Source organism: Balaenoptera ricei, chromosome X (assembly GCF_028023285.1).
Source record: "Balaenoptera ricei isolate mBalRic1 chromosome X, mBalRic1.hap2, whole genome shotgun sequence".
In the NCBI taxonomy this organism is placed as follows: Eukaryota; Metazoa; Chordata; class Mammalia; order Artiodactyla; family Balaenopteridae; genus Balaenoptera; species Balaenoptera ricei.
The window spans coordinates 15,838,800-15,852,484 of NC_082660.1; the positions used below are offsets into that span (position 1 = coordinate 15,838,800).

Below are 13,685 nucleotides of genomic sequence, written 5' to 3' on the forward strand. Positions count from 1 at the left end.
TTCAGTAGTTGTGGCGTGCAGGCTTCAGTAGTTGTGGCTCACGGGCTCTAGAGCACAGACTCAGTAGTTGTGGCACATGGGCTTAGTTGCTCCGTGGCATGTGGGATCTTCCCGGACCAGGGTTCGAACCCGTGTCCCCTGCATTGGCAGGCGGATTCCTAACCACTGTGCCACCAGGGAACCCTGGTTATATTGATTTTTATATGCTTGCAAGTGCATAGAATATTTTTTTGAAAGATACTCAAGACACTCTTAACAGCAGCTGTTTTGGGGAATAGGGAAAGGAGACTGAAGTCTGGGGAAGAAGGAAAATTGCTTTTCATTATTATACTCCTTTTTGCTGTTTAAATTTTTATTTCAACTTTAGAAATGTGGGGGGTTTTTTTCATTTAAAAACTAGTTACTTTTTTAAAAAGAAAATCCTTTAAAAGTAATATTCTCCCTCAATGCCTTTAAAAGAATGTGAGTATTTTATTTAAGTTGCCATTTAATCTGAATATATTTGTAAACATAGAAATCAACTTCTGAGTTAACTCTTTTGAGTATTTAATATTGCTGTAAACACGATTATAATGCTACTGAAAGAGAAGTAGACTGGCTCTGTAGGGACTAATAATACCAAAGTGATTTTAACCAATCGAAAAAGGACCCAGAAATAACATTTTCATAGTAGGAATTTTCTGTTGTTGCAATATATCCTCAATGATTATTTGTTAATTTAACTTAGTAAAACAACTGCCTTTTCAGACAGTAATTCCTCTGATTAGCACTACAAATGGTCCAGAAAGTCTACAGTGGCAACTTAAGGTAACACTGAAGCCAGTTTTGGGAATCAATAAATTAAATATGGAAATTAAAATAAATCATTCTATCGAAGTGTTTTGCCTGTTCCTTTAAAATCTGGCTAAAGGAAAGTTCAAGATTTGACTCACGGATTTAGAATGCTTTTGTGGGGAAAATCCTTAGCAATCCATTAGGTTTGGAGAGACAGGAAATGTGGGTTGCTCCCCACTAATTAACATCCAGGGGACCTTCTCTTTCCTCCTAATTCTCACATTGCTTTCAATCCTGCTTCCTGGTTTTTTTTTTTAAAATAAGTTTGGAGAATTTCATGATTAAATAATTTTAATGGGAAGTGGAAATGGAAAATAATTTCATTATTTTAATAGGAAGTGGAAATGGAAATTTCAGGGCACCATGAGATAGCATTGTTCCAAAGGGTTCCATCTGTCCTGAATCCCATGCCCAAAGCGTTATCTGAACAATATGTAGATATGACCTCTCTCTCAGCCTCCAATAATCTAAACCAGTGCTGTCCAATAGGAATATAATGTGATCCACATACATAATTTAACATCTTCTAGTAGTCAATATTATAAAGGCAAAAAGAAACAAGTGAAATTAATTTTAATAATGTGTTTTATTTACTCCAACATATAAAATTATCATTTTAATATGTAATCATATTAAAAGTTTTTAATGAGACGTTTTACTTTTTTTTTTCATACTAAGTCTTTAAAATCCAGTGTGTATTTTGTGCTTACATTACATCTCAATTTTGACTGACCCCGTTTCAAGTGGTCAATAGCCCCATGTGACCAGTGTCTACTGCATTGGACAGTACAGGTACAAACAGTCCTGACTAGAAAGTGGTGTTAGCATCTGTTAAATTTGTATCAGCTATATCACTTTTTGAATTATGTATTTGGAATAGTTTATAATTTACAAAAAGAGAGAACAACACACTGTATTTAAAAACAAACAAACAAAAAAGCCTGGAAGAGAAAACCCAGTAAATCTGTCCAAAACAATGCTGTCATCAACACTGTAACTGGAGGAGATCAAGGGATGAATAGTCACAATAGGAGCTAATCCGAATGGTTTATCTGAGTTGGCAATATGTTCTATACTTACACTTGTATATAAGTGTGCTTGCTGTCCTGTAAACTCATGTCTGTGCACCAAATATTGAGCCACACCTAGGACACCTGGCTCAGGAGTCCCTTGGGGCCTGTCTGGCTGCCTTGTGAGACCTCCTAACCCAGCACCCCCATCTAATTCCCAGCCCTGGGGCAGGAGGTCGCAAGCAAATGCAAAGCAGCTCCTCTTGAACAATCTCTCTCTGCTTCTCTCTTTCTTTCTACTTCTCTCTCTTTTCCTTCCTTCTCTTTTCTTTACTTTTTTGCCTGCACATTTCCTTAGGGCAAGGGAGTCTCCTTTTTTTCTTGTCACCTCTCTTGGGCTATAAGGACCAAGAATAATAAGAAATGTTCTGTGAATGGGTGATGTCAATTAAGAACATGAGAATATAGACGTCCTAGGAACCATTCATTCATTCAACTTACACATCTCTAGTGAGGGCTTATTATGTGCCAGATACTGTGCTAGGATAGTCTATTTAAAAATAATTTAGAGATTGTCATGAACTATAGCTACCTGAAATGTGCTCATATGTTCCACCTATATTGCTTTCTGTGCACTCATGCCTTTTCTCCTAATTCATTATATCTATTTCCTCTCCTTCGCCCTCACAGATACTTCATGCTTATTATGTCTTAGAGGTGCTATTTGAAACCAAGAAGCTCCTGCAGCAAATGCCGAATTTTACTCACACAAAAACTTCTCCCTCCAAAGAGATAACAATCTGTGGTAAGTTTCAGAGCAGTGTTGCCAAATTAATATTTAGGAGCCTCTTGGTTCCACATCATTGGCCTAACTTGAAAACTGTGTAAATTGGACTGTATTAAGGGAAAAGTGTTAATATAGAGTTTTCTATCATGATAGTACTGTTTCCTATCTTGTCTTTGTTTTGCATACCAGCTGGCAGGAATTAATTATGTGAGAAATTAAAGAACTCATAGCTTTTTATAAAGGCAGGCAGCATTTTAATACAGAAAACCACCCATGGGTGGAATAAGTGTTCTTTGCCCTCCGTCTGGCTCTCATTATCTTTGTTCAATGCAGCTTCTTCTAGGTGGGCCTCTGCATGCCACTTATGCTGGGAAGAGAAAAGCCCAAGGCAGGGTGGAGACTAAACTCTTCTTTGCCCTCGGCTGCTGTTTTAGATTTTTCCAACTGGTCTCTGCAGCTTTTAGAAGAGTGGGAATGTCCCAGAAATCTGTTACTTGTTCTTCTAAATAACAAGAGCTGAGATTTTGTTATCTATAGGCCAGTCTGACAGGATGCTGCCTCAAGAAGCAGTACACACCGAAATGCAACACAGTTGGTGCTCAGCGTGCTTGCAACTGTCTGAGAATGGAGTGCGTGGAAGGAACAGCAATTCCCTTAACTTCTAATTAAGCCTTTAGGTTACAAAACAGTGATTGTTATCTTCCAAATCAATTTTTAGCCCATGTTTCTTTTACTCTGGCAGGTAGAATGGATTTGACAATCTAATTAAACTATTTCCATTCTAGCCTCTGATAGTGGTGACAGGGACTTGATGTAGCAGTACATGCTCCATGACATGTCCTGACTCAGGCTTTTGAAGAGTCCTTAATGGTTCAATTCCAACCTAATCAGGCCACCACATCTCTGCCTTCCAGATGATGCATCTCAGCAGTGGGGACCTTTTATTCAAGGCCTCATCAGCTCTTACTTTTCATGGAGATAAAGAATCTTGGGTCATGAGGCTCAGGAAGCCATGCCAACCCATGAAGCCTCTGGAGCCAAGGCGAGGTTTGCTCTCAGAGTGTATATAATAGGCCAAACAGAGAGTGTGATCTGCTCCCATATGTTTCCAGTATACCTCCAGTTGCCATTGGAGACTTATCTTTGCATAAAAGGATCTGGAAGAAGACATGAATTAATTAGAGGGCATGTAAGTCCTGGAATCACGCAGTGTAAGAACTGAATGGTTCTTACAGAGACCATCTAGTCTATCCCTTGCTCTTACGGATGAAATTGAGGCCCAGAGAGAAAAGTGTATTGCCTTCCATGCATTTCTATGTAGTAACTTGTCCCCCTCTCTCCACCTCAGCTTACTCAGCTGGTTAGTGGCAGAGTCAGAATTAAAAATCAGATCCTCTGCATCCCAGGTTAGAGCCAACTCCATATCTGCTATCCCAACTCCCATCATGCACTGCTCTGACTGATGTTTCATTTTCCATCATGAGACAAGGACTAGGGAATGGATTGATTGGACAGTTCCATTATTTTAAAGATACCCACATCTTGGGCATTTATTTCCAGACTTTTTCCATGTAGCACCATTGATAGAAGGAAAAACCAAGGCCCATAGGTTCCCATAGCATAGGAATTATTATTTTCTGTCTTTAATAGCCCCATTGAACTTAGAAAAATTTGGTCATCATTTAAAATAAAATTAAAAATCAGGGCCATATTTTCATAAACATCCTCTGTTTAAGACAGTATTAGGAAAGGGGGAGAAATTATGATGAACCTTTACCATTATTTTAATTTCCAGATGCATTTTTTTTACATGCACATCTAAACGTGCTACATAGTTCTCAACGTGCATGAAATATAGTAGGTGTTTTAGTTTATGTTATAAATGATAACCAGTTATGCACTTATATTTTTGTATGCAGTGGAAATATCTTTCTGTGGCTGCCTTTCCATGATACATTGAGTTTTATCTCTTGCTGTCCAACTAGAATTTAAAATATTTTTAGGGACTTCCCTGGTGGTCCAGTGGCTAAGACTCCGTGCTCCCAATGCAGGGGGCCCAGGTTTGATCCCTGGTCAGGGAACTAGATCCCATGCCTCAACTAAGAGTTCGCATGCCGCAAATAGAGACCCTGCATGCTGCAAGGAAGATCCCACATGCGGCAACGAAGATCCCACGTGCTGCAACTAAGACCCGGAGCAGCCTAATTAATTAATTAATTAAAAAATAATAAAGCAGCTTATGAAAAAAATGAAAATAAAAATATTTGTATAGCCTCAACTCTTAATATGCTGAAACCAATTCATTTATTAGCATACCAGCTGCAACAGTTCTGACTACCCAAATCTTTGGGTTTCTTTGTTTTTTGTTTTTTTTTTTTTAATTGGAACCAAAGCTGCTAATAGTAGCTTGTTTTTCTGATATGAAGTGAAATACTTTGTCCATTAAGGCATCGCAGATATTCTAAAGCTCCCAATTAACCAAATTCAACAGAATACCTGACTCACAACATTTTTATTATTATGCTTGTCTCCCTCTCAGAAATTCCTCCCTGCCATCAGAACTCATATTTTTCTGATGTGGCCTCGGAAGCACTAACCACACACAGATTTGGCGAACATATACATGCCTCTGCTCTGTCAGCCAGAAAGGCACCTTTATTCTCAATGGTGTACATTGGTGCCTCTCCTTTAAGGCAGCATAATGTAGTGGGGACCATTTATTGAATGAGCTCATATTTTCTTAGCTAAAGTTTTTTTTTTTTTTTTTTTACCATCTTTATTGGAGTATCCTGAAGAAAATTAGGAAAACAAAATAATTTTAAAAATATATTTAACTGATAAGTAAAGTCCTTCCATTTTTATTTCCTTAGATTTGGAGTGAGAGCAATGAGATTTAAGTATACGGTAGTATTAATATGCTCTTAATATTGTAGTCATTTTATAAATAACTGCTGGTGACGCAGGATTTTAATTTTATTATTCCCATTATAATTGGGGTCATGTCTTGTATATATTTGGTTAATTTTGGTTGTAGCATTTTAAGCAAACTGAGGAAAAGTATTCCTAAATTAAATTATATTTAGTAATTAAGTTGGATACAAGGAATAAAAATTTATGATCAGAGGTTATGAAAGTCAAATATTTACCTAGAAATAGTTATCCAAATAGGGCTTTTGAATATTCACATATTTACTCTTGTTTTTAAATTAATGGCTTCATCTATTTATATGGTTTCCCTTAGTTGGCTGAGTTTTATAAAGCCATGCTTTCATTTTTATTTTCTCTAATAGTCTCATCAACAGAATGTCAACTATCTACTCAAAATTTTTAAGTTTCAGATGCTACTGCTGGAGCATATTCTTGAAAATGTGGCTTTAAAAAGCTTTGCATTTAGCAATTAAACTTAATTATTGAGTGCCTACTATGCAGCAGGTACTATGGGAGGCATTTGGGGTTTAATGCCAAGATAGATGATACTGCTGTTCTCCTAGAGATTATAGTGTAGGTAGCACAGAACAATCACTAAGAGCTTCAGTTTTGAAGAGAGATAAAGTTGAGTTTGAATTCCAGCTCTGCTACTTGGTAGCTGGGCAACTTTGCATAAGTTACTTAACTACTCTGAGCCTCATTCGTAAAATGAGTATGATGAAAACAATACCCATCTCATAGAGTGGTTGTAAGGATTGAACAAGATAATTCACGTAAACCCTTAGTCTAGCACTTGGCACAGAGTGAGCTAAGAACAGCATAAATGGCAGGAGTGAATAGGTAATTGCAACATTGGATGCTGTCCCCTATAGGAAAGGGGACAGAGTTTCCGTAGAGTGCTATGGAAACAAATTGTCTGTTGAATTAATATCATCATAGGGTAAAAACCCGATGTCCTGAAAACGCTTGGAGTATACCAGTAGTGTTTCAGTTTTTAAATTCTGTTACATATCTTTTCAAATTAGAGTTTTTGTCTTTTCAGTTTTTAAATTCTTGTTTCCTACTGAATAGCGATTTTTCATTTCATTTCCAGGTGATTTGCATGGGAAACTGGATGATCTTTTTTTGATCTACTCGAAGGTAAATGATTATTTTGCTAAATATTTATATTTTTGTTGGGGGAAGGCAGCCCTAGGACAAATAACAATATTAGTTTTATTAGGGATAGGTACAAATACAGATATAATAGGACAGTTTTTATCCAAGAAGTTGAAAGATTTGGTTTTTTTCACACGTTTCACAAAAAAATTTTAAAGATTTAATTTGGGTCTTTGTTTAATATTATTGTTATCTGTAGATCCATTAGGATTTGTACCTGATTGTATTTATGTTCTTTATTACATCGTAAATGTCTAGATGGCACAGGAAGGGGAGGGAAACAGTCTGTTTTATTTTATTGTTATTTGGTTCAGAAGTGAGCATGCCACAGCAGTCTTCTCCTCCATTGTGCACTAATGATGCATGAAAGGAATCCCCCATAGCAAGTTCCAGACTGCTCTTCTCTTCTCCACCCTGATTCATCATTGCCAGGCTCAGCTGCTCTTCCAGTGCTATGACTCCTCTTCGTTGGTTGGGTTTTGTTTGCGGGAGCCCGCACAGAGGGCACAAAGCAGCTTGGCCAGCATGGAGTTTCTCTGCATCTCTTTGATTGGATTCATTTCTTTCTCTGAGCCAGCAGTTGCAACCTAAATGTTTGCTTCTGGGATGATTGCATATAGAAAATTGATCCTGAGGTGACCTCTGCCTTCACAGTGGTACCCGTTTGTCTCTCTTTTTGATTAATACATCATCCCCACAACTAGCATGTTGAATAATTGGGCACAGCATAGGTGTCTCAGATGGCCTGAAAGAAAATATATTCTGATTATTATGATGGGAAATCAATTTTACTCTTTGGGGACTGTGAGAGCTTGAGTAAGCCACATAACCTCCATGACCCTTAATTTCTTTTTTGGCTGCAATATTCTTTTTTCTTTTTTTAAATAGTATTGACATATAGTTGATTTACAATATTGTGTTAGTTTCAGGTATACAGGAAAGTGATTCGGATATCCGAATCACTTTCCTGTACACCTGAAACTATGCTATACAGTAAATCCTTTTTATTTACCTATTTTATATATAGTAGTGTGTATCTATTGATCCCATACTCCTAACTTATCTCTCCCCCACTTTCCCCTTTGGTAACCATAATTTTGTTTTCTATGTCTGTGAGCCTGGCTCTGTTTTGTAAATAAGTTCATTTGTATTATTTTTTAGATTCCACATATAAGTGATATCATATGGTATTTGTCTTTCTCTTTCTGACTTACTTCACTTAGATGATAATCTCTAGGTCCATCCATATTGCTTCAAATGTCATTACTTCTTTTTTTTATGGCTGAGTAATATTCCACTGTATATATATGTACCACATCTTCTTTATCCATTCCTCTGTCGATGGACACTTAGGTTGCTTCCATATCTTGGCTATTGTGAATAGTGATGCTATGAACATTGGGGTGCACATATCTTTTCAAATTAGAGTTTTTGTCTTTTTCGGATATATGCCCAGGAGTGGGATTGCTGGATCATATGGTTACTATATTTTTAACCTTTTTTTTTTTTGGCTGCGTTGGGTCTTCATTGCTGCATGCGGGCTTTCTCTAGTTGTGGCGAGCGGGGGCTACTCTTCATTGTGGTGTGTGGACTTCTCATTGCGGTGGCTTCTCTTGTTATGGAGCGTGGGCTCTAGGTGCGCGGGCTTCAGTAGTTGTGGCGCACAGGCTTCATTGCTCTGCGGCATGTGGGATCTTCCCAGACCAGGGCTCGAACCCATGTCCCCTGCATTGGCAGGCGGATTCTTAACCACTGTGCCACCTGGGGAGTCCCTATTTTTAACTTTTTAAGGAACCTCCATACTGTTCTCCATAGTGTGGCTGCACCAATTTACATTCCCACCAACAGTGTAGGAGGGTTCCCTTTTCTCCACACCCTCTGCAGCGTTTATTATTTGTAGGCTTTTTGATGATGGCCATTCTGACTGGTGTGAGGTGATACCTCACTGTAGTTTTGACTTGCACTTCTCTAATAATTAGCGATGTTGAGCATCTTTTCTTGTGCCTGTTGGCCATCTGTATGTCTTTTGGATAAATGTCTATTTAGGTCTTCTTTGGCTGCAGTATTCTTTTTTTTTTTTTTTTTAATAAATTTATTTATTTATTTATTTTTGGCTGTGTTGGGTCTTCGTTTCTGTGTGAGGGCTTTCTCCAGTTGCGGCGAGCAGGGGCCACTCTTCATCGTGGTGCACGGGCCTCTCACTGTCGTGGCCTCTCCTGTTGCGGAGCACAGGCTCCAGATGCGCAGGCTCAGTAGTTGTGGCTCACGGGCTTAGTTGCTCCGCGGCATGTGGGATCTTCCCAGACCAAGGCTTGAACCCGTGTCCCCTGCATTGGCAGGCAGATTCTTAACCACTGCACCACCAGGGAAGCCCGGCTGCAGTATTCTTGAGCTTCCACCCCATAAGAGGTTGTCTTGTGAATAAAATAACATAAATATCCAAAAGCATTTTTTAAAGTACTAAATTATAATAGAAATACAAGGTTTTCATTTCATTCATTCAGAATGGGAGCTTGGAAGGGAATGGAGGAAGCCAAACCAGGAGTGGATGAATGGAGCTAGCACTTAGGAAGAGATTCGGTTGAGACTGCAGGAGGCCTAAGCAAAGGTCTAGGACCTGGTAGCCAGAGAGTGGGGTCAGGAGAAATAGAAGGCCATCCAGGTAGTGAGTTGGTGTCCGGAAGTCCAGCCAAAGGTTTGCCGGCAGGGAACTGAGGGTTCTGGTAAATAGGGCAATTCTGGAGATCAGCTACGGAATCCAGTCTGGGCAGGGAAGGAAGAGAGGCCAGGATGGCAACCAACTGGGAGAAATGGGTGGAATGAAGGATTGCCATGCTCTCTGAGGTCAGGGCAGGAGGCCCAGGAAGCAGGATGGGTGGGAAGTTGCAAGGGGAGTAGTCCTAGGGGATGAGTGGGTCCAAGGTGGAATCCAGAATGTGGGTGGCTGAAGTGAGTGAAAGAGAATATTAGGGATGAGGATGTCAAGCAAGTGGAAAGCAGATGTGTTAAGTGGGTTGGCCATAGGACTGAGAGATGAGATGCAGAGGAAGGAAGTTTGGTCAGAGCTCATGGGCCTGGAAGGAGGAGAGGCTGGCAAAGTGTTAGTCTGTTGGTGGCTCTAAGGAGCAAGTGGACCCGCCCCAACTCCTGACCCTGAGGTCTCCATCCTGTGGAAGAGTGGGTCCTTTCCTTCCAGAGGGCTGCACGAGTCAGGAGTCTAGCACCATCCCGAAGGGAGGCCCAGATTTCCAGAGGGAAGTCTTTCTGAATGAGTTGAAGGCAAAAGGGAGTTTATTTATGCAGTTTGAGGAATGAGATTTGTTTAAGTCTACATAACACCATATAAATGTTCAGAAGTACAGTCCTGCTATTTTTGACAATTACAATCTGAGGAAGGAGAAGGGGGTGGAGGTATGTGGGGAATAGCCACAACAGAAAATCTGGTAATTATCTCTCTAGAGGTCTTGGAAAATACAAAAAAGGGAAAATAGTTGAGTAAATTAAATGTGAAAAGTGACTTCCTAGGCAATTAGAAAATTTCTCAAGAGGTAGTTGAAGATATTAAGGTGCGATCAGGGAAAGGACTCTGGAGTAGATAGATGCAAAAAGAGAATGTTTCTTTAATTCCATTGGCAAAACTAAATGGAATGTATAAAACTGGAAGGTGCTAATGTAAAGACTGAACAGGAGGAGGTGGGTGGTAAGAAGTACTATAAAAAGGACTAAAGGTGAAATTATAGCATTCACATGAAAGCAAGAAATATTTTGAGTGTTAACCAATGACGGTGTTCAGGAAGTGGAGATTGAGAGCCCAGCGATGAAAGAGTATGGAACTGTTTTTGGCCCCAAAGATATCACAGTTTAGTGGGGTAGGTCAACTAATGAAAAAACAAGACAGTTCAGGGTGAGACATGTTATAACTGGGGTAAGCGAGTTTCCAAGGGAGCACATTGGAGGGGCACCTAAGTCATGGGAGACTTCTTGGAGGAGGTGACATTTAAGACAATCCCTTCAAAGAGTTTTAGTAATTTAGTAAGTGCCTAAATCATGAAGGAAAGTTTTGAAGGATCAGAAAAGATTTTATTCCCACACCCTTTTTGTGGTGTGCTGCAATAAATGTTGGAATCCGTACCAGTGATCGTTTTTGATTGTTTTGACATTTTTGGTTTCTTTAATATTTGGTTGTCCTTACAAATTGTATCATTTAGCACCTTAAGACTAAGCTAGGCAGTTTCAGCTCACAATCCTATCTGGGTTTGAAGGGAATTCTTTCCTCTGGGTGCCACATGGTTAACCATGGCACAGCTTTCCTAAAAGGGCATCCCAACTTTATATGGCTTCAAATGTCATCAAGTGAAGCAATTTACATGGCATTAGTTAGGTCATATTTTTAGACTTTATTTTCTGCAAAGGTTAATTTTAATCAGCCACTCTTGCTTAATTAGAGTGACCAATTTGGAATACTTCGTTCAGAGCCTTTTCCTCATTGACTAGAAAGCTTGAAATTTTAGACCAAGTATTGGCAAGTTAGTTTGTTAAATTGATGCTGTGTGTGGAAACCTCCTACAGTTGAAAAAGAGCTGCACATGGACAGAGAGAAGCTAATTACCTCTCAACCCTGTGGGTGTCATACTGATTCTGTCCATGGAAGCCACGCAGCCTTGTTTTCCTTTTCTTTCTCTCTTCTCCACCATCCTCCACCCCACCCCCTATGCCCCAAATTTTCCAGCTGTGAAGGTCATTAAATATTTTCTTTTTTCTCTATTGCTGATATGCTTCCCACTGCCACAGTAGTCAATTTTTTACCTTTTGAGATTAAGGCAGTGTGTTATAATCAGAACAGATCTCTAAAATAGAGTTTGCAAAAGAAATAAAAATTAAAATAATGTGGAGTTGAGGTCCAGAGGTTATTGTTTGATGTGCCTTGGGGAAATGTCCAAAAAATATTGTGATAACTTCTAGATGTCTTATGTAAAATACTTCAGTGGGAAATAGGTCTCCTTATCTCTACTCAAGTTAATTAATTGTGATCTGCTATTTTTTCCCCCTGAAGGTCATCTAATGCTGTTCAGAGTTGTAGTTACCCCAGGTTTTCTATATTTGTCAACTTGATCACCATGTCATAGATGGTTTGTTGTGTATCAGCTGCAGAATAAGCCAGAGAGTTTGATTTACTGGAACTGAGTGAAGGATGGGTTCCCTCAGCAGCAGTGTTTCCTTCTTTGAAGGAAATCCAGAGAAGTCTCAGTAGCGTAGCTAGAAGCCTAAATATCCTAGAGACCCATGTCCCAGAAGACTTAGCTATACTTTTTATCTGTTTTCCAATTCTCTTATTATTCTAAGACTAAAACGTATTTGAACTCAGACTATATAGAGTCATACAACTAGTCCTGGATCAACAATGCAGTTCTTATACATCCAAATAAGTCTTGCCTTTGCCTTCAGAGGCTCAACACTTACAGAAGTTCAGTATATATTTAGGACCCCTTTTAGAATCACTTTCAGAGACAGTGACATTTTCTACTGAACGAGCTTCATTATCACAAATCAATCTTTTGAAGACGTGTGATTTTTTGAAAAGGTTAAAACTTATTGGGTGTCAAGCGTGCCATGTAAGGTGGATGGCTTAGCTGACCCTTACTATTAGGGGCTTAAAATTAGGTTTGACTAAAGAAATTCAGTATTCATTGCTCATAGTAGAGGTGAAATACCTATAAAGTTTGTTTTAACTGGGGATGAGTTCTACTACCAGAAAATTGGTCATCCCAGTGGAAAATATGTTTACATATTTTCTCAAATTTTGACTGTTGTTACTTTTCTCAAATTTTGATATTAAGGTTTTATTGATCTTATGAAATAAATTGGAGAGATTTACATATTATTGCTATTGATTTATATTTAATTATATATTGCAAGGTTCATTGTTCACATCTGTATTCTTTCCTCTTAGTCTTTCCCTGGCTTAAGGACTTTTTATGGTTACTGCTATTATTTGGTTAGAATATTGTCTTGAGTATGTTCCTCTATGGGGCATGTGGGTGTTAGATTCTCTAAATGCAAGCTGCTTGAATGCAGGGACTTTGTATTGTTTACTTCTGTGTTTCTAACACCCTAAAGCTGTATCTAGTACATAACAAGCAATCAATACATGTTCATTGAGCATAGGAGTCATGAGCTCTTTCAAACTTCAGGCTGAAGTCTCTTTTTAACCATAGAAAATTCCCTCTCTTATTTATGTAATTATTGCCTCTTCTCCATCTGTTCCTTTTTCCTGATTCTGGAATGCTTATTATTGGCACATTAGTTCTCTTGGCTCTGAACTCTAATCTCTTACTCATTCCTCATGATTTCCATCATTTTGCCTTTTGCTCTGTGTGAGAGATTTTTTATCTGCTTGCTCTTTCAGGTCAGTAATGTATTTTTCAACCCTTCTTTCTTTTAGTTAGCGCCAATCTATTGCTATTTTAAATTTGAATAGCATATTTTTCATGCCAAGAATTATTAACTTTTTGTTCTTTATTTCATGGTACTCTTTAAAAAAAAAAAGTGTCCTCTGTCTCCTCCAGCGGTCTTGTCTCATTAGGGGATTGCACTTTGGCAGATCTGATTGGTCTGCCTCTCTCTGGTTACTGGATCCCCTTAAGTACTAGGTTATTTCCATTTTTACTTTTCTGCTTAAGCTAGGTTAAGCCTCTCCATAGTGGGAGGCACAACACTTTCTACTCCTGCATCAAGAGTGTGAGAGGAAGTCTCTATGTTCCTAGGTGTCTCTAAATATAAGTATTAGTATTCTTTTAGCTTCAGAGATGTAAAAGAAGTTCTCCTATACTTTTTCTGGTAAGATCCAGATCCCTCTATCCCAACCAAGACCACACACATGCTCTGAGGCAGAGTCTCCCCTTAGTCAAGGCGTCCACATATCCTCTCAGACCGAGTTCTTCCATGGCTCTCTGCTGCTGCTCCTTGAG

At 38.9% G+C, this 13,685-nt stretch overlaps 1 protein-coding gene across 3 annotated transcripts in view; it reads left to right on the forward strand.

Moving 5' to 3' along the window:
• Positions 1-13,685, forward strand: part of PPEF1 (protein phosphatase with EF-hand domain 1) — a 158,955-nt gene that overhangs the window by 102,683 nt on the left and 42,587 nt on the right. For all 3 annotated transcript variants that reach the window (XM_059910715.1, XM_059910713.1, XM_059910714.1), the window contains 2 exons: positions 2,535-2,649; positions 6,653-6,699. In XM_059910715.1, the coding sequence (XP_059766698.1) occupies positions 2,535-2,649; positions 6,653-6,699 (162 nt within the window). The remainder of the gene's footprint in view (positions 1-2,534; positions 2,650-6,652; positions 6,700-13,685) is intronic.